This window comes from Acipenser ruthenus, chromosome 10 (assembly GCF_902713425.1).
Source record: "Acipenser ruthenus chromosome 10, fAciRut3.2 maternal haplotype, whole genome shotgun sequence".
Lineage (NCBI taxonomy): Eukaryota > Metazoa > Chordata > Actinopteri > Acipenseriformes > Acipenseridae > Acipenser > Acipenser ruthenus.
The window spans coordinates 17,474,141-17,495,710 of record NC_081198.1 but is presented as its reverse complement, the minus strand read 5'-3'; the positions used below and the strand labels follow the sequence as shown (position 1 = coordinate 17,495,710).

Here is a 21,570-nt window from a genome sequence, read left to right as displayed (position 1 = left end):
AAGTGTAAGCAGACATTAAATACCCTAATTAGAGGCTTCCAGGTGAGATCAAGGTGTTTGAAAGTATTTGGAATTCCTTGGGGATTCTGAAGGTGTTTTTCCTCTGATTTCTTTCGGTCCGTCATTGCTTGGGTAGCAGTGTTTGGTGGCCGGATATCCCAGAAATAGACTGAGCTAAAAAAAAAAAAAAAATTATATATATATATATATATATATATATATATATATATATATATATATATATATACTTGAAATGAGGTACAGAGGATGGGAAATGTATATGTGCATGTATATAGTCATAGTATTATTTTAGTTCACAAAGACCAACGGAAGAATACATGATGTAAGATTTGCAGAAGTCTTCAATATTTGTTTTACATCACAAAAAAAGGTGAGAAAGAGAAGACTTTAAGAGGAGGGTACAATACCAGTCAGGAGCACATGAAATAATCTGGACACAAATTCCATTTTTGTTTTCCAAGGGGATTCCTTGTCTTGAAATCTAACAGAAAAAAAACAAAAGTAGCCCAATAGAGTCATTTAGTCCCATTTTTATCTGAATATAAAACACTGTTTGGTACAGAACTGACAGTAACATTTTATATCTAAAAACGTTCAAGTCTTTGAAGTTATGAAAGTTTTAAAGTTTAAACAGTAAACCAAAACAAAAATACTAAACTGCACAGTATTTTACTAAGCGTTTTGTATTATGAGTATTGGTTTTACATTTTTTCAAAAACTTTCCCCATTCATAGTATATTGATCTTTTGTAAACCACTGACATTAAATACTGTACTGTAAAAAAAAAAAAAAGAAAAAAGTATAATACAAAAAGTCTGCTTTTTTATTGAATGTTTGATCTATTAAATGTAGATCTACAGCCATATTGGTGAGGGAAGGATTGCTCCCAGTACTGAGTTTATTATTAGTACTTTATTTTATTAACAACTATAAGTAGAAAAGAATTGTGGGGATGAGGGTATTTTAGTGATAGCATGATAACCTTTGGCCAAACTGGCCTATAAAACGACTTGTCACAAACGCTGAGCAATTAAAGAAAATTAGAATTGTCATAATCTAGGTATACTTGACAGTTAAACACAAATCCATTTAATTTATTTCCTTTCTTTAATTTGGCATAGCGATAAGACATTCTAGGAGAATATTTTGATTATTTCTGTAAAAAAAGCTGTTTGGGACAAATTGAATGTGTGTAACATACTACCACTTGCTAGCAAGCCTTTATCCAAATATACATTGATTTTTTTGTGTTTAATCTCTATGGGTAAAACTGATTATTCAAGATAAAACACAGTTTACCCCTAGCCTGTAGCTGTAAAACAATAACCCTTTCTTTCTCACCCCCACCCCCAGATGTAAAAGCATCAGCAGCCCACATAATTTAACATTGCATGGCACCTGGCTTAGCAATGTTACTGCAGATGAACTTAATAGCCTTGGTTCCTTTGACCTCTTATGTTGGGAGGTCCATAATGAATCTGAACTCAGCCTCTTAGGACCCTATCTCCCTAATAGCCAGATGTCTTTATATATCTTAAAGAAATACGACTTTGACCTTTGACTTCCAAAACATCTCAGTGCGATGGCATTTCTTTTTCTTTGGATATGATGCGGTATCTACTGAACGTGAACTAGCCATTTGGGGACGAGCCAACTTCAAACTGTTTCTACATTTTAATTGACATAAACTGGTGCAGCTTGTTGCCATAAAAAATAAAAAAATCCAGAACTTAAATGGTAAAACTATAATTACAGTATAGGATCAGTTTGGACAACCTATATCACACCAGGTTAAGCTACAGATGGATTTTATTAAAACATTTTACAGCACTAGCGACCCTTCTTGGATTGCATCACAATCTGTTTCTTGGGGTACTCCTGGGAGATAGGTGGTTGATTCAATCCAGAGGGATTCCCTGGCACTGTAAATGATCCAATAATATCCAGCTGTGGCTTATCCTAGCAGCATAGAAGTTGATCACATTGACCCATTTACTCAAGTAAGCAAATAGTTTGACTAATGCCTTAATCAGTATAACCACAGAATTAGGGTGTGTTTTAATCAGAACATTTTTAGTAACACTAAAAGAAACTACAGTATGTTTCTGTCAGAAAACGTGTATCCAAACAGCGATCTCCTAAAACATGTTTTTTACTCTTTGTATCACCCCAGTTTGTTTTTAGCACCACAAACAAGCATGAAGCCATGTCTCCACTACTTCCAGCCTAGAGCCATTATCTGCACAAGAGATCTACGGGTTGCGTGAGAAGAAAAAGGAGAGGCATCGAAATCCTTACTTACCTCATAGTAGTCTGGCAGCCATTGTACATCACTAATTGGTGCTTTGTGCCCATGCTCTATGGAGGAGACAGCACAGTAGCGCACAATAGGAGTTTTCTTCACATTTTTATCCTCAAACCCTGGCTGCAAATTCACACACAAGAGAATTCCAGTAAGATTACCTGTTCATTTAAAATTAGAGGCTCATGGTTGGCTGACTCTAATTTTCATCTCATTAGTCATCATTTACACTAAATCACATGTATGTTTAAAAAAAATTAAAAAAACACTTCAAAAAGGCAGTTATTTATTTTCACTTAAATATCTAGCAATACATGCACTTGCATTTATAACGTTTAGGGCTAAATTCTCAAAGCTATTTACTCCAAATCGTCATTAGCACATTTTTTTCAGGAAGGAGAAACGCATCCAAACCAGATATAAAGACTTTTTAAACTTGTAAGTAATCATAAGCTGTTTCTTATACCTTTTAGAATTGTACTGGTGTCTTTTCTAACCCTTAATGTTTTTTGTATATGATAATTATCAAAATAATTTTAACTTCTGCCATTTCAAGGATATCCAGTTTCTAACGAGTGAAAATGTATTTTACATTACATCAGGCTGCAGACCTAACAGTAGGCTTGTGACAAATAGATGTACTTCAAGTTTACAACAGCTTTTCTAATCGTAATATTTTGTCAGTATTTTTGTTTTGTTTGTGCTAGTGATACAGGGTCACCTTTGAAACGCATGCTATTTAATGTGCATTTGGATTACATCAAAGAGGCTATCTGCCTTGTAGATTGGTAAAAAGATTCTGGATTTATTATTAGTGTTAAATCATTTGTACTTTTAAATCTATTATGTAAAAGTCCAGGAGGTCAAAGGTTGTCATCAGCAGTTTTGTTCAATAAACAAATCAACACCAATCTATGCAATTTGAAATGTAACCAGGAAATCTATTAAAACAGTGCAATTTTAATAATCTAATTAGTTTTGATTACTTTTAAATATGTATCTGTTTATGTAGGACTACTGCCTTTTGCCAGGACCCTCATAAATTAGATAAATATGTCAAGGGTTCACTTCTGATATAATAAAATATTAAATATTAGATAAATAATTAGAAACCTGCATCTCCAAAAATAGTAATACTGTATATTAAGAACCATTTGGGCAATATACAATGCCCATTTATATCACTAATTAGGTATGCGGTACACATACATACTTATTGAAGATTGGCAATTTCATGTCTAACATTTCAAAACCATTAATTTCTCTATTTCTGATTTACACCAGAATCTCCAGATTCTTTCACTGTTTGCACAAACTGATCTCATTAATGTCTCAATATCACACTATTACATCTCTCAGGGTTTTGTATTACTTACTAGTTAACACTTCCTTCCTGCCCAGACTTCAAAGAACTTTGCATGAATAACGGGAACAAAATCTTAGCATTGGATACTCCTAATGATGGTACAGAGATAGTAATGAAAGTCTAGAGGATAATTTTTGGAAGAGAATGGCTATAAACAGACTGGATGGGCTCTGGTAGTTGACATACCACGCCATGGCAGCACACAGCACATAAACAGTGTGGTAAGGATGCCCTACAGTACACACACTGTACTGAAAAAACAACATATATGGTACAGTAAAAGTCAGAATATTGGCAAATCTCAAGATTTACTGGTAAATGTCGACATTTATGAGTAAAATGGCTTGGATAAATTAAGTGCTGTGATTGGCTTAACAAGATCACATGACTGTGTGGTAAGAATTGTCTTACCGCGCGGCTATGACATTATAGACCAACTTACTTACCTGATCTATTAATATTACTACACCTTAATAGTAACAATTATCTAAACAGTGTTTCTGTAGGTAAAAATTTCAACATACAACTGAAACAGCATTTAAATCACCCAACAAACAATGTTTTTTTCATCTCTGTCACTAAGAATTACAGTAAAAATGGCAAATATACTGTGGTATTCAGTCAGAGAACAGAACAAAGAAAACTCTGAGGTAAGCAGTAGCAGTAACACTTTATTCAAAAGCCATCTGAGAAATCACCACGCAAGTCTCACTCAGCATGTAATATATATGCAGCAGCGGCATCTACTTATTAAACTAAATATCGCCTTATAAAACTGACTAGTGAGTATGCAATGTTTAAATTAGACACAACACATACATCTACCCTCCGATTTCAGAAACATATTTAAAACAAAATTAAAATCTCTCCTGCTCTCTTCTGACACAACCGTTGGGCTTTTAAACAAGATCGAGTTCGGCATAGAATTCTATTGTTCTCGCCGCGGATGGGAAATCTGAAATTATTCGTCAGCTTCTCTTGAAGACCGCAAATTAAGTTCCTCTAGTTTATCTGTTTTACTAACAATATTTATTGTAAGTTTATATTTAAGGCTATGACACACATGTGTAAGTTTATATTTAAGATTTTGGCACAGTCATTTTTAGTACATTTCCCAGGCGAGGTGCGGCACAAAACCAAGAATTCACGGAAAGATCACCAATAATGTAGTTTTTGCTACATCAACATACACAAGAGCTTTTAAATAGTACACCAAAAACAATAATATAAAGACTATTGCTTTTGACTACTGACCAGTTTAAATGTTACTTTAGAGCACAAAACTTATAGTACATACTTCAAACCGACATCATTTCTGCTCAGAGCCCTATGCGACAAGTCGGAATTACATCATTTACAGTCTTGTGAACTGCGTCTTTTCTGTACAGCCTTAACAGATCGTCAAACCTTTAACCTGATATTCTAAAATAATTAAAATATCTCTCACTGTCACATACCCACATCTCTCTAATTAGGCTTCCAAGCTGGCTTGGGAAGCCTATTGTTATTGTAAAGATTATTATTTTTTTCTTTTTTATTACTGTCGTTTTTCCTCCCAAAACTTTAAACTGCTCCTGTTCGCACGTGGTGTAACCAATCAACATGAAACTTGTCAGGTATCTTGTATAGATTACAGTCCAGATGCAAAAAAATTGCGCTCCTGCATCAACCAAGATGGCAGCCTGATGCATTTTTAGGAAAAACCTTTCAAAATCTTCTTCTTGATAGGCGTCATCCTGGGGACAATGGAATTCAAATATGGCAAAATGGTGTTCTTTCGTAAAACAAGATGGTCGCCAGACCTACGTTTTGTTCTTAAATTTAAAACCGCTTCAGTTGAACACGGTTTAGTTGATTAACTCCAAAGTTCACAAGTATCATCCCTGTGTCAATACAACTGACTTTTTCAAAAATGGTGTTTGTGCGTAAACCAAGATGACTGCCTGACAAATTTCTTTAAAAACATTTTCAAAATCTTCTTCTTGGGAGCCGGTGAACCGATTGATCTGAAACATTGCATATGTCATCAACAACAAAACCTGCTTCAAGTTGCGAAGCATAAGTTGCAGCGATAAATTTTAATATCAAAATGGCTGCCAGCAAATTCACTGAAACATGCCCCTAACATCAAACTGCTTCTGTTTGAAACTGTTTAACCAACTAACTCTGAACTTGGTAGGCATCAACCTGGGGACAATGGAATTCAAATAGGGAAAAATTGTCTTCTTTTGTAAAACAAGATGGCCGCCAGACCTACATTTTCTTCTTCAATTTAAAACCGCTTCAGTTGAAAAATGGTTTATTTGATTAACTCCAAAGTTGACAAGCATCATCCCTGTGTCAATACAATTGACTTTTTCAAAAGTGGTGTTTGTGCATAAACCAAGATGGCCACCTGACACATTTCTTTAAAAACCTTTCAAAATCTTCGGTCAAATGTAAAATGAGCTTATAACTCCTTACAGTGTGTAGATAGGCTCATGGTTACTATGATGTTTAAAGTTGTAAAGCATCGTGAGATAATGAACTAAAGCAGTATTTTGAATTGAAACTGCTCCATAAAACTGATCTGTTGCTGACACTTGTGCTGCAATGCTACAGCTTGCCAAAATGTCCAACTGGTACTGAGCTTGGAAGCTGTAAAACTGCCTGGCAGTTCTAGTTAATGTTTGAAATTCTCCCTTTTCAGGTTCTCTTCTGTTGGTTGAGAGGACGGATGTACCAACGCCGTGGCTTTAGATTTTTTTTAAGCCTCTTGTATAAGAGGTACAAACTCAGCACATGTATGAACGAGACTTTGGAGTTTTCCACAATTCTGAAACAGCATGTTGCAAAGAAAACCTCTAAATCAGTAAACTTCTGTTGTCTGATGCATTTGTTCTTCTGTCTTTACAGAAAACAGTTCACTCACAATTTTCTTGTATTTTAGCTGTCACACATTTACATGCTTGCTCGCTCAGCTATCTCATTCGCTGACCTACATAGCTACACGTAAATGCTGCGTGCATACACAACCAAACAATTTACAGATACTTGTAGATTTGTATTTTCAATGCATGACATACAGCATTTTTAAAAGGAAATAAAGGAAGCGCTTAATCAAATGTGTTTTTACATCCATTTCCAAGATTTCAAATTCATGATTTCCGTGACCTCCATGACCTCTGTGACAAAATCACAGCCTTACTTATATTCAATACTGCATCTCTGGCTACTTAGTGTTGAAAATGAATTCTACTGTCAAACCTCACAGACCACATGTAGTTGTTATGTAACACCACAGATTGAAGATGGAAGATTATTGCAACCAGATATATTCCATTGGTACAACAGGCTTTCCGTTTTAGTATCTGCTAATAGATATCTTGTTCGGCACTTATTTAACACAAAATTAAAAGCTTTTTTTTTCTTCTTCAGTATGTACCTACTTTGTTTTATATTGTTATATTTTGTCCAAATAATTCATGAAACATGTAGAACTGTCTTGGTATCTGCACAATTTTATTTTTACAAAATGTAAAATGTACATAAACTACATGGTTGTTCTATTGATTTTATGGCTATGGCTGCTGTCACTGGCAAACACTGAATTTACAATCTAGCCCAGTGAAGTGAGATCAGACGTGTTTTGTGTGCTGTAGAAAACAGTGAAGGGTTGTGTTTAACTATTTTAAGGTGCTTATTTAAAAGGCAGGTGATCAGTGTAAACTGAACATAAAACATACCCAGTGTATATTCAGTTGTGTTGCCATGTGGCACAGATGTTGTCCATGTGTGCCTAGCTGTAATTAAATTCTCCATTCCTTGTGCTTGCACACATTTGCTTTTTAATTGAATGATTTATCAGGTACTTACTAATGCATTTACGGCAGCAGGAGTGTGCTTTGCTCCTCCAGTCCTTGTGCTTTGTAAACGCTCTGCATATGCGGAAATGTCCCATAACACAACCTTAAAAAAAGAAAACAATTACAAAGTATAACATTTTCTTTGGGATTAAACATCTTTAATTTTGTAGTTTGTGTTTTCAATCAACTTCCTGGAGGAACAAAAAGCTACAGTATAATTTTAAAATTATTCAGGAATTACCAGAATATATATATATTGAAAAGGAAAATCAGCACCTGTCCATTAATGCAGCCACCAACAATGATGTTCGGATCACTAGGACAGAACTCAAAGCAGCAGATATCATCGGGACATTCCATCAGCAACTGCAGAGTAGAATACAGGCAGTTAGCATGAAGGTTTTAAAGAATGCATTGCTAAAAATGAGGGGAACCTCTCTGCCATTCACTTTTATTGGGATTGCAAATCCTGTGGTAACACGACATGATCCAGTTTGGATAAACACATGTCATGAAGGGTGCAAAGCCTGTCGTCAAGCCGGATGACACGTTTACAGTGAACTATGGGCTCTGAAGAGGCACCATAGGGACCAATCAGACCAATATTAAATCTTATTTAATTTTATACATCATCAATAACAAGCTTCCCGGCAGCCCCTTGTTATCAGGCCCCATATAAAATGCATGTACAGAGTTTGTACACATGTCAGTGGCAGATTATGTCTAAACTGTGCAAGTTTTAAAATCAGAAAACTGAATACAATACCTGAGGATGTATGGGATCAGAAAAGCTCCAGATGAGAATCAGCGAAGGGGTCATGACTAGTTTAGCAGAGAGATTAATCCTGTCTTCAAAGGAAAGTCTTTCTGATATAGCAACAGCTATTATGCCTGGAGTACGGAATTACAATAGAAAACCCATCGTATTACTGTCAGGTAGTAAAAAGGAACACAGACATTTGTAACCTGCATCAAACAAAATACATACAGTGCTTATATTGTGTTTACGTGCAGGTTGGTTGATGGGATAATACAGTTATATAAACTTGATGTCCTGTGCATACAGTAATGTATCAGTAATGAATAACATTTTAACAATCTATTATTTGTAAAACTAAATATACACGTTATTGCCAGTTCACAATGTGGCCCATGTTTTAACATGACCTAGTGTTCAATGGTCCAGGAATACATTTTGCTAATACAGCTGCTACCTCATGCAATACCATAGATAGTTGGGTGCCAGTTAATGCAGCTGACTGCCTTGTCTTTGCTGTAATACAGGTCTGTGAAGGACTGGTACTCTTTCAGATGAGTGTCTGTCTTTCCACCGAATGTACTCTCATCCTCCCTCAGAGCTTTCCAGTCATCAAAGAATGCATCCATTATTTCATTCTGCTGGACAGCTATTTCAAATCTGTTTGGCAAACAGAAAGGCATATGTAACACAGAGCGTGTTTCACAGGGCATAAAGATTGATATTTATTGGTTATGGGAAGAATGGTGCTTTAAATATTGCACACTGTGGTTTTATGCAGATTTATGACACTGGCTTTAAATCTAATTTATTGGAGAGATCTATAATGTTTCCTTTATATATAAGAAATAAATAATATATATATATATATATATATATATATTATTATTTATTTCTTAGCAGACGCCCTTATCCAGGGCAACTTACAATTTTTACAAGATATCACATTATACATTATTTCACATTATACAGGTATCACATTATTTTTACATACAATTACCCATTTATACAGTTGTTTGTTTTTTTTTTTTACTGGAGCAATCTAGGTAAAGTACCTTGCTCAAGGGTACAACAGCAGTGTCCCCCACTGGGGATTGAACCCACAACCCTCTGATCAAGAGTCCAGAGCCCTAACCACTACTCCACACTGCTGCCCAGATTTATATATAATTTCTTATTTAGAGAAAAGGGGAACTTAGAAACTACAAAAATCTTTGGTTTGCAACATGTATAGCACATTGTAAATTCAGCGCTAGACTGAGCAAACATCAAGTGGCTTTATGTTAGACACTTTGATATTGCAGAATATTGTAAATTGTTGTATCATTGTGGTTGGCTCATGTTGCATTTTTTCTATCAATTATTCATTAATTCAATTCACAATTCTGTGTCCACATCTCTGAATTGACCATGCATGAAATGTAGCAGTCTGGCTGCTGGGAGATGTACTATGACATCATATTAAACCTGTTAATATTAACTGGCAAAGACCAGCCATATTGTTAATAACTGTGACCTTTCTATTTAGTTGGTTTTGCCTTAACCCATAGAAGCTGGGAAAATCATGCAATCCAAAGTGATACTATTTCTTAATAGCATCCCTGCTGAAACCCCTAGTTATTGATTACAGAATATAATTTGCTTAAAACAGTTCGACTGTTACCTTAAAGCTACAGAGTTAATGAAATCTTTAAGGCTTTGAGAATTCATGAAGTTCTCTTTTTCTTCATCAGTGAACTCCCTGGGCACATACTGGGTGCAAGCATTCCGTGGGTATTTCCTGAAAGATGATGGAGGCATACAGAATGGCAATTAACCCTTGTGCAGTACTGGCTTGTCACAGTGGGTGGTTGAAACAGTATCGTCTTTTTAGAAAAGCAAAAATCAAACAAACAAAATGTTTTAATGGATGGTTGAATAAGTCCTGCATAGGAAAATGTAAGAGGGAGTTTAACAGGTTATTACAGTCAAGTGGATGGGTTCTTTAATAATGACAACGTACACAAGGTCTTTGTTTCGTGTCTCTTTCAAATAACTGGTGGTAACATTAAAAAAGAAGAATCTGCTCATGCACTGTTGGTTGCTGATCTTTAGGGAGAGAATTCTTATTTGTTACATCCAGACAACCTCAAAAACCATGGCAACGTGGTCTTTAAATGGCAGTGCCTTTTTAAACACATATTGTTTTCCTACATACCATTTCGTCTGTGTGCTGGTCTCCTGCAGCTGTGGAACCGCCTGTATCCCAGTGTCCATCTCCATTTTTGTAACACAGAAGCTTTTGTCTGGGTAGGAGGTACATTCTATGTAGCCATCCCTCGCCACTGAAGCATTGCGATCAGTAAACATCACCGGAGCCCCAAATTCTCTACGTTTTCGGGAGATCTTATATCTGTGCTGCAAGGTGGTTTAATTTGAAAATGTTACACAAAGAAACAGATATTCCGAGAGATGATCTGCTGCTTTAAAATTGGCATATCTTTCAGTTGCTCTACAAACAAGTCTGTATCACCCGGTACATCCATGCCACAGACCTTCTTGCCGCACACGTATATGTAAAAAATGTAGGTGCGACATATGCATCCTCGCGAGTGATAAGTGAAATCTCTTAAATCTCTCTTAAAATTCAAAATGCACAAAATGCAAATGGACATGTTCTGCATGAAGCTCATACAGTTCCTGTTATACCCAATTATATTAAAAGACAAGTTACCTATGTTTATATGGTTCACTACATTCAAAATGAGCAGTATGGAAGCTTTCAATTCAGAAGCAGCTCAGTTAACAGTTTCAATTGTGATATTCCAGTCACCTTGCATCTGGAGTCTTTCACCGATTCCTCTTCAATGTCAAGATCGCTGCCCAGAGACTCCCATGGTTTGGGTTCTGGTGTTTTGTATACAAATGTTTCCATCAAGTCTTCTTCCTCAACTCCCTCCTCCTCTGATGGTTCCGGGGGCTGTGTTATATCAACACAATCACACACAGTACAGTTTAACAAGGCTATAGAACAATACAACAGGTAAACACTTATTTCCTTCAGACCACACCCACCTCTTATTTAGATCAATCATTATTGCGGATACACACACAAAAAAACAGATGTTTAACACTGGCCAAACCTCTGATGCTTCTTTGAATGGGATTTAAATCATGTACACAACACCATACCGTTTAGCCCTTAGGATCTTACAGAGAAACCTGTTGTGCACTGAATATTGCAGTGTATGCAACATGTCATTTTTTGTTCCCGCCTAATGCATTGGAGCAACTGGATCCTCTTATAAAAGTCAGCGTCTAGCAAAATAATGTACTATAAAACGAAATTCTACATCAATTTAGTAGTCACCAATTATTGTTTGTATTTTCTTCCAATCCAATTATTTTTAGGCTCAGCTCACCACTACCAGCCCCGCGCTGACTCGGGAGCGGCGAAGACGAACACACGTTGTCCTCCGAAGCGTGTGCCATCAGCCAACCACTTCTTTTCACACTGCAGACTCACCATGCAGCCACCTCAAAGCTACAGAGTCGGAGGACAACGCAGCTCTGGGCAGTTTACAGGCAAGCCCGCAGGCGCCAGGCCAGATTACAGGGGTCGCTGGTGCGTGGTGAGCCAAGGACACCCAGGCGGTGCTCGGCCAATTTTGCGCTGCCTCCTGGGAGCTCCCATCCATGGTTGGCAGTGGAATAGCCTGGACTTGAACCGGCGACGTCCAGGCTATAGGGCGCATCCTGCACTCCACACAGAGCACCTTTTCCGGATGCACCACTCGGGAGCCCCTGCTTTTATTTAATTAAAAACATCTTTAAAAAAAAAGTAACATCACAGCAGGTGTTTTCATGAACAGGATGCCAAAATAAAGTATAGACCATTAAAGTTTTGAACAAGGGGAATATAAACAACTTTTTCCCTTAAACACTATGAATAGTGACAAATTGCCTTACGTGTAAAATCCTTTCCTTTGTGTCTTCTGTTCCTACAAGGTAGAAACTCTGTCCATATTTAAAGTCTCTATCAAACACAAGTAAAAGCTCCTCCCCAGGATAGTTCTGTACGAAACACAAGGTACAGCAGTGAGCACATTAAATACATCAAGTGAGAAATAGAGTGCTGTAGTCTGTGCAACAAAAATGTATCTTCACGTGAACGCGTGTAGAAAAGAGGTGCGTGAGTGAAATTGAAAATCTAATTTTAATTAAAAATGAAGTCCCTTATAAAATTATTGAATAGTACAAAAATGGTGTATTGTAGTTTACCAATGTGGTTACATATCTGAAAACATGATAAAAGCCCCAATACAGAATTGCGTGTTCTATGTGTTTCAGAGAGAAATCGAATATGCCTGATTAGACTGCAAAATCAAAGGTGGACTAAACACTTGAGGACACAAGTAAAGCAACAGAGGAGGGCTATCTCGTACCACCCCTATCGCCTGACACTGCAGAATGTCTACGTATGTTACCACTAGAACTATTCTAAGGCAAGGCTTTAACAGTGGCTTCTGTTGGAAAAGAAACAAAAGAAAATCTCAGCTAGCCTGGGCATTTTCATTAGGCGAAAAAAGCTAAACCACCCGCTGTCTAGTTTGGATCACCGTTACAAGCAGATGAAAGCAAATTAAACAGGAGGGGGTGTTAATTTTATCCAATCATAAAACAGGAGAAAAAGAAAAGAAAAAAAATGACCAAAAGGTTGTCAGAGAAGAGCCCTGTCGATATGTGTTTCATGTGGTTTAATGAAAGATTATACCCACCATAACCACCTGCTTGACCGGGTAGAAATCAGAGACAGCAGCCCTCATCTTCATATCATTCAGGATCTCTTCCTTTTTGATGATTTTGTGCAGGTTGTCCTGTGTGAGATCCTCATCTGCCCTGCACTGAAACAGTTCTTGGGTCTTGGAGGTAAGAACCAGCGGGAAGATATCATCAGGTGGACCTTAAAAAAGGGACATTTGAGAGAGTGTGGACAGTCTGACCAGCACGTTGTCCTTATCTTATCCTTGTGACACAAGCTGTATTGCAGTTGAGGTGAAAGGGCTGAAATCCATTCAACAGCAGAAACTCTTTAAATCGTCAGAATGTAAAACCTCAACACTTTCCTTAATCCTTTATGTAGTAACTAGAGGGCATGAATAGAGATTTTAAAAAAGGCTCCTTAGTTGTTCACCACAAACACATCGTTATGGTTGTCATAAGAGGCCCACAGTCTTTTTTTTTAGTTTTAAAGGCATTTAGAGGAGCGTTAACCAAGGTTTCAGAATTTTTCCTACACATGCACTAGCTCTTTGCTTGTATTGTACAGTATACTTCAATTTGGAGTATGTAGATGTATTTTAAAGAAAACGCTGCAGATGGAAAGTTGGTAATGAACATACCTAATGACCTCTAACTCACTTCACTGGTCTAGGTGCAAGCATGTGACCTGCAGCAAACATACTAGGGTGCAGCAGTTTACCTGTATTGTTGTATTGGAAACATCCCAAATTAAAAACAAATCATATCCCATATCATATGACAAATCGAGAACAAGACTTATTCTTAGAAGTACCAAAAGGCTTTTTTTTTTTGGTGAGAAAATAACTCTGTGCTGACCTTTATTTTAAAATCAGACATCTGCTTTGCTCTACAAACCTCGGACAGCCATCTTGGAAAAATGTGAAAAATGTTTATATGGTTTACAGATGTGCTTCCTTTAAACTTAGAAAAGATAAAGTCTTCCTATACAGTCTTGCTAATGTACACACCACCATTTGTAATTACAGTTCACATTCCACTGGTGGCCTCTTCAAAGCATTGCAACAAGGGCACTGAACACCAACTTCAGATTCAATAACTTGTGTGGGGCCACCTTTCCAACTTAAGAAATAAAATATATGATAATATATTATATGGTTGAGTTGTCTAATCATACCCCAGTTAACATTCAATAAATGGATGAAAAAATTTGAGAATCATTTTAAATAATCTGGTAACGTTTATCTTAATAAACACTTTTTTGGAAATTAATCGGTTGCACAAAGTGACAATTAATATTTTTTAGATTGACTGAAAGGGGATCTAATGTATGTGTTGTGTGTATGTGGGAGGAGGGTGGTCCTTCCTGCTGATCTGAAGTTAGAAACTTACATTCAATTCTGAGAAAAAAAGAGGCTGTGATACAATTCACATAGACTCACTTGTCACCAGCTCTATTGCACTTTATTTAGTCCAAATTCAACTGGAAAAGTTGCAAGTTAAAAATAAATATCTCCAGCGAGTCATTCTTTAAAAAATTGCTTAACAACACTAGTGGGGAAAGTAATATCTAGAAGTATACTTAAAATATTTTCCCAGTAACATTACCCTAGCCAGTGAATGACTAGTACCTTGAAATATTTGCTTGAAAAAATAACAAATCTGCAGACAGACTGCAATAGCTGGGAGTTAAAGAAATATTCATAGCAGAAGCCATATGTTTTTAATTTCTGCTATAGTTTACAGAAACAGTTTACACCTGTTTTCTTTCCAGACACCTCAAATTATCCTCAGGATTCATTTTATCACTTGCATGTGATTCATGCTGGTACCAAGCACTCTCAGAGTAGCCATTTTCTATAACACTGTAAATACCATAATCCTTATTGGATAGTACTTTCACATACTAAATCCAAATCAAGAAATACCATTACGCACTACTAACTACTAGTCCTTCACCACTTGATAGCTGGATTTCAATCTGGCTTACTGGATGAAGTGAGATTGGTGGTATGATTAGCAAATGTGCAAATGGTTCAGTAAAGTACATTCTACTCTTCTCGTTCACAAAGCAAGGCAGTGGGATAGGTCAGGACTTCAATCACAAAATGCTAATAAGAATACAAGATGATGACCCACATGCATTGAGGCACATTTTCAAAGGACTGACAAGTTGCTTAAAAGTGACACTAATAATGAAGGTTCTACAATACTTTTCTTGGGGTTTCCTGAGGGCTGAAATAATATATGTCACCTAAAAGCTCAGGATTCTCCCCACCGAAACCAAGAATCTTATTTAGCATATATATTGCAATATGCTCCTCAGATCTGTAAAGGCTTACCTTGAGGCTTAGTCTCTTAAGTGCCTACAGCACTATGACAGCTTTGTGAAGAACCTGCAAGCTAACTGTTTAAGTAGTGGTGTTTGCTTCACAAGCCACTATGCAACTTGATATAGGCATGTCATTTACTACATTTACTTTTTTAATGTATTTTGTTATTCTAAAAACTGCTTGAAATGATCCACTGACACTCCTGTCACACAAATTAATGTCCAAGAGATAACAATTCCATAAAGAGCCTGTATCACATACTGCTCAATGTACAGTAACAGCATTTTTAAATATAGTAATATTTAAAGAAAGTCTTTCTCAGTGTCTTCAATCTTCAACACTGAGGGCATTAATAAAAACTTCAAGTCGAAACATTGTATACCTTTCTGATACTGAGGTACCAGCAATTTGGATACGTTTGATTTTAAATGGTTAAATAAATAGAAAACATATTCTAAACTACCCAAATCTTCCATTATATTCAATCAAAACACTGCCTGAAAGAAAAGGATGTCCATAATCTGCAAAAAACATTTCTGAGAAATGACTTCAGTAGCTACTCCTGTGGATTCAACTTTCATTCACTAACTGCTACAGTACCATTAAAAGTATAACATGGTAAATCTCATGTTCTTGCCAAGAAAAAGAACCAGACAATGGAAGTGGTAAGTGTGCGATTTGCTGAACCACAAAGATAAATACACAAAAATGAGAGGAAGTAGGATTTTTCAAAGCAAACACTATAGCATTTGAAATGACTTCTGCGATGAAGAGAATCCAAGTCAAACAAGTAGACAGCCAGGACACATTAGCATACATTATTATTTTATTAAAAGGGATTTTCTAGTGGGTGTTCATAGTTACGCAGGCTAACACTACGAGTGATGAGTGGTGTTTACTGGAGTGTTTGTGCTTTATGCCATCACAATGTATCAATAAGTCTTTCCTTGTTATGGCTGTATATGGGAATGATGGTGCTTTCTTTTCATGAAATTTATAATTAAAGTTCGGGAGGAGGGTCAGACACCAAACTCTGCGTCATCAAATTGAATCATTCAATTTACACATTAGCTAATTAAGATTGTTAGCACTATAAATACCCTCTTCACTTATCTCTCAGTTGCGTTTCGATTTCATCGTAACCCACCCCCTCCCCATCTCCACCTTTCTTAATAACAATTTCTATGTTTTATCAATGGGGGTCTCAGCCTCGTCCAGTCTGCCAGGCAGCGAACCTTCAAACCAAGTTAGGTTTGATGCCAAATGAATGTGTATATACAGAATACTTCTCTAAAATCGCATACTCTGCATTCTCCACAATAAATATTTGTACTAAAACATTTTGTGATTGGTGTTTGTCCCGAACTACTGAATTACTGTTGGCTGGGGAGGGACATTCTACATTAGTCAAATCATAATAAGCTCCTTGGCAATCACAAAACAAAGCACTAGTATATAATTGAATATGTTGTGTGGAGGTGTCTCAATTGATATGTCTTCTTGTGCATTTACAATAACTTATTGTTCATCACATAGACCCAGGAACTACTACTTAGTTCCTGGGTCCATGTGATGTCCTACAGTAAACAGGTAGCATATCTGCAACATACCCCTTTGTATAATAGGTACAGTCAAGCCAGCACCACCTGTACAGGACCACCCATCTTAATTTCCATGTATATAAGACCACCTGTCTAAACATTTAGACCTCTGTTGGAGGCTGTGTGGTCCAGTGGTTAAAGAAACAGGCTTGTAACCAGGAGGTCCCTGCTTCAAATCCCACCTCAACCACTGACTCATTGTGTGACCCTGAGCAAGTCACTTAACCTCCTTATGCGCCGTCTTTTGGGTGAGATGTAGTTGTAAGTGACTCTGCATCTGATGCATAGCTCACACACCCTAGTCTCTGTAAGTTGCCTTGGATAAAGGCGTCTGCTAAATAAACAAATAATAATTATAAGCAGTTTTCACTGTACTAGTATAATACACAAATATAAAAGGTATATTAAAAAAAATACTGTAATAATAAATCAAACTAGCATTTGTTTCTGTAGTTTGTATGGACAGTAAAAAAAGTACATTTTATACCATCACAAATGTAATATTAAAACAACAAAAAATGTGGATAAACTTAAACAAGTATTTAAGTTATGTGCTTAAATGTCTGGGAAAGCCTTTGTGATGATTATAAGATTCTTTCAGTGAAAACCCATAATTAAGGCAGAGGGTTTCACACTGTCCATTGTGCTGCTAGCAATTAGAGTCTGTATTAAAACACATTTTTAGCTTATTCATTATTCATAGGATCTCATGGGGATAAGCAGACATACAGTATCAGAACAAAAATATCTTTCTGCAGACTGGCAGAAACTCATAGGGTGGTTGGCATATTTATTTCACACATGTGGTAACAATTTAGATTTCCCATATCAAAGGTTTAAACTGGAAAATACACCAGAAAAAAAATAAAAATGAAACAGAATAATTAGAGATAAAATGCCTACAACTATTCACATAAACAGCACATACATATTGTGGTCTTTTTCTTTTTAAACCCAGTACATGCCTGTATGATGCATAATAATACAGTATACACACGCAGTATAGACACACTGTGACAATACAGGACTCTTGCCAGTGCTGCCAGCACACTCTAAATCTCCATGCAGTGCCATTGTGAAATGCTAAATTCTGGAGATCCAATTCGGCAAGTACATATTTGGAGAGTGTGGCCCCCCCTATCCATTCGGAAACAGATGATCAGATTTAAAATGCTGACCTGGACAAGGTCCCAGGCTTTACATTATTCAGACAGAAATGGCACAGTGGGTTAATCCACTATCCTTTCACCTCTGGAAGCCTGGGTTACAATCTGGATTAGGTTACATGATAAAAGGCTTTAGTGGTCTCAATTTACCCCGCAGTGGACAGCATTACATATCACAACATCACACTCAAAGGTATGATTTGATAGACAGGACCGAGATCTAACCCCTTTTTTTAATCATGGACAATTAAAAATGAATAATGTAATGCTGTTTTTTTTGTTTAGCTGTACAAAAGGAAAGCATTCTGTGTAAAGCATTGGCATAGATTGCAGTGAAGACCTGGCATGTACTGACAAAGGAGACTGCAATGTACCCTTTACCTGGAACACATGGTTTGCTCTTAATAGAAAAACAGCTTCATGCAGTATGTGTTCTAAATCACTGAAGCTGTGTACGATTGTGTGTCTGTGCTAGATCTGGACAGTCATGTGTCATTCTGAAAACTTGAAACCTTATTGGTTAAAAAATCTAGTGGAACAAAATGCCACTTACATTGAACAAAAACCATAAAAACAAAACAAAATAGTTAACATTAACCTCAAGTGGTTGTTAAAGGGATCAGATTGGATTTAAGTCTGCAATTGTAGACCTTATAGACAGCCACTATATAGTACATGAAGTTAACTCAGAATCAGAATATTTGTATGGACATATGACAAATGAACACTTTATTAGGAACTAAAGTTTAAGAAAATAAAGTAAGCTGATCATTTTTACCTGACTCGGTAGCACTCCCAGTTGGTGTAGTTGGTGTGTCTTCTTTTTTAGCTAAAAAGTCCAAACAAAAATGAACATCTCAATATTTAAAGAAATATTTTTGCTAGTACTTCCTATTACTATAATCCCCAACCCCCCCCCCCCCCCCCGACCTTTGAAACATTGCTGTTTAGTTAACATAATAAATACTTAAACAAATAAATACAATTTTAAAACAATGGTGGCAGAATATTTCAGGGTAGGTTGAAAACAGCATCAGCAACTCTATTGTAGCAAATCCATTTGTAAAGTAATATTTCAACAGTCCTCAGTCTAAAGAAATGTGACCTTCTCTTGAATGTCTGAACAACTTCCCAAGCATACACACGCTCTCATACAGCTCCTGTAGTACGGACAAAGGTCTTTGACTCTGTGGCCTTGCGTAGAAAGATGGTACTTGAGCCAGGATGATGAGGCATAACTAATATGAGCTTTAAACATTTCCATGGTCAGACATCACTTTACAGCAAGGACAACAGGGGGGTTGTATTTATCAGGGTATTATAACCAGTGCAGTTAGAAGCACTAAGCCATTCACTGAACTGTATGTAAAGTTTAGATGACTGGACACATTGAATACAGAACCAAAGTGATATGTCTGTTCACACCTGGTGTCGTCTTAGTTTTTCCCTTGAAACTTTTTTGAGAGCTGGTTGCGCTGGCTGTACTTTTACGTCTCTTTGTGGCATCTTTTTCAGAAGTGATCTTCTTATGAGGCTTATCTGACATCTTCTGAAGGATTTTGTAACCCACCTGTAAAAAGTTCTAAGAGACAATGTGAGAACAACACAAACATGTGAGAACAACACAAACATTGCTCACGTGTTGTCTGAGATTAGATGTTTTAATTTACAGGTTATCTGGACTACAAATAGATACACATTTATTTAACATTTAATGCATGACAAGAAAAAACCTGCTTTGCCTAATTGTATGTTTGAGGGCAAACATGTTCTGAAACTGAAACATGCAATTAGCCACAGGCACAACAGGTCTCTGAAGGTGTGTGGTTTTATACAGCTCTTAATTACTTGCTTCTACAATGGTTTCCACCTTGTCAGAGGAGGTGCAAAGTTTTTGGAGGGTCAGCAATTGCCCAAGTACAAGGCAAAATCCTTACATCTCATTATAATGTTTCCGCCTCTTAGTATTCCAGATCCCCGCCGAATTCCATGTTCTTTTCTTCATTTGAATACATTTGAATATCATTTAAATGGATTAATGATGGCAAAGTGCTAATTTGATAGTTGGTGCAGAACGCCAGATGAAAACCATTCTTACATACGCCGCATGTTTAGTGACCGCTAAAATCCCACTTGGCTGACATGGTTTTTGGCAGCAATATGGGTGTTTTACAGCCGCACTTATCCTTACATTGGCCCCAGAGTGTGCTAAAATCCCATTCCAATTTGTTATTTATAATTAGTTTCAGCTACTGACATATAAACAATAAAGCTACTGACATATAAATAAAGCTATAAACAATATTTAAATACACTGTGCTGCTGGACAAACTGTTAATGCTAGACAATTGTAGACTAACTATTGGTAAATTAATGAAATGCATATAGCACCATCTTGTGGAAATCAGAGTTATAACAATCTATATTAATTATTATTTATTTCTTAGCAAACACCCTTATTCAGGGCGAGTTACAATTGTTACAAGTTATCACATTATTTTTTTACATACAATTACCCATGTATACAGTTGGGTTTTTACTGGAGCAATCTATGTAAAGTACCTTGCTCAAGGGTACAGCAGCAGTGTCCCCACCTGGGATTGAACCAACGACCCTCCAGTCAAGAGTTCAGAGCCCTAACCACTACTCCACACTGCTGCCCACCTAATGGAAGGTCTTTAGGTTCCCAGTAATATCAGGTTAGAAAATAAAAATTGATCATGTGGGATGAAAATGAAACACATTCATTTTAAGGAAAGTTGTAGGTACAATTATCAGAACTTATCAGAACTACTATTTGTTGCAATTGCAAATGCTGATCTTCTAGCTGACACTGGGTAGTGTGGACACAACACAGCCGTAAAGTCTGTCCCACTGTACCTGAAAACAAGCCAAAGATCAAGCTCTCTTAGGACTAAAGCAGATACAGATCCATACACTGTGTCTGTGAGAATTCATCATGCCAATGATAGTTTCACACATGCTGTAGAAACACATTTATTTTATGTGACTTATTGAGAACTGAGTCTGCCACACACATTTCAAAAGCCCTACATTTTTCACAGGTGTGGACAAAACCAGCTGCTGAGAAGAACTGTGTAGATGAAGAAATGAATACCACAGTCTCTCACTGTTTGCCAACATTTGTGACCTCCATAAATGTGTACGGAGAACAAATGCTGTGAACAATACTCCAAATATGTATAATGAATTTATCAAATCAGCAATAACAGCTTTTTACTTCTGGTCAATAAGGGTCAAGCAAATTAGGCCCTAGTGACATTACAAAACTGTATTAAGTCGTTCAGTATAGTATTTATGCAAAGCTATTTAGTGCTGCAGTAGTAAACAAATAATAATAATAATAATAATAATAATAATAATAATAATAATAATAATAATAATAATAATAATCTGTGATAAGCCAAACAGTAATTCG

General features: G+C 36.6%; 1 protein-coding gene across 1 annotated transcript in view; it reads right to left on the bottom strand.

The window, feature by feature from the left end:
- dnai3 (dynein axonemal intermediate chain 3) overlaps nt 1-21,570 on the bottom strand; it is a 35,021-nt gene that overhangs the window by 11,173 nt on the left and 2,278 nt on the right. Inside the window, exons 2-15 of the mRNA XM_033999700.3 lie at nt 19,557-19,713; nt 18,910-18,960; nt 13,049-13,233; nt 12,240-12,344; nt 11,104-11,250; nt 10,489-10,688; nt 9,955-10,071; nt 8,761-8,951; nt 8,301-8,425; nt 7,811-7,900; nt 7,545-7,637; nt 2,324-2,446; nt 429-502; nt 24-174 (exon numbers count right to left, since the gene is read on the bottom strand). Of these exons, the coding sequence (XP_033855591.3) occupies nt 24-174; nt 429-502; nt 2,324-2,446; nt 7,545-7,637; nt 7,811-7,900; nt 8,301-8,425; nt 8,761-8,951; nt 9,955-10,071; nt 10,489-10,688; nt 11,104-11,250; nt 12,240-12,344; nt 13,049-13,233; nt 18,910-18,960; nt 19,557-19,677 (1,773 nt within the window). The 5' untranslated portion in view covers nt 19,678-19,713. The remainder of the gene's footprint in view (nt 1-23; nt 175-428; nt 503-2,323; nt 2,447-7,544; nt 7,638-7,810; nt 7,901-8,300; nt 8,426-8,760; nt 8,952-9,954; nt 10,072-10,488; nt 10,689-11,103; nt 11,251-12,239; nt 12,345-13,048; nt 13,234-18,909; nt 18,961-19,556; nt 19,714-21,570) is intronic.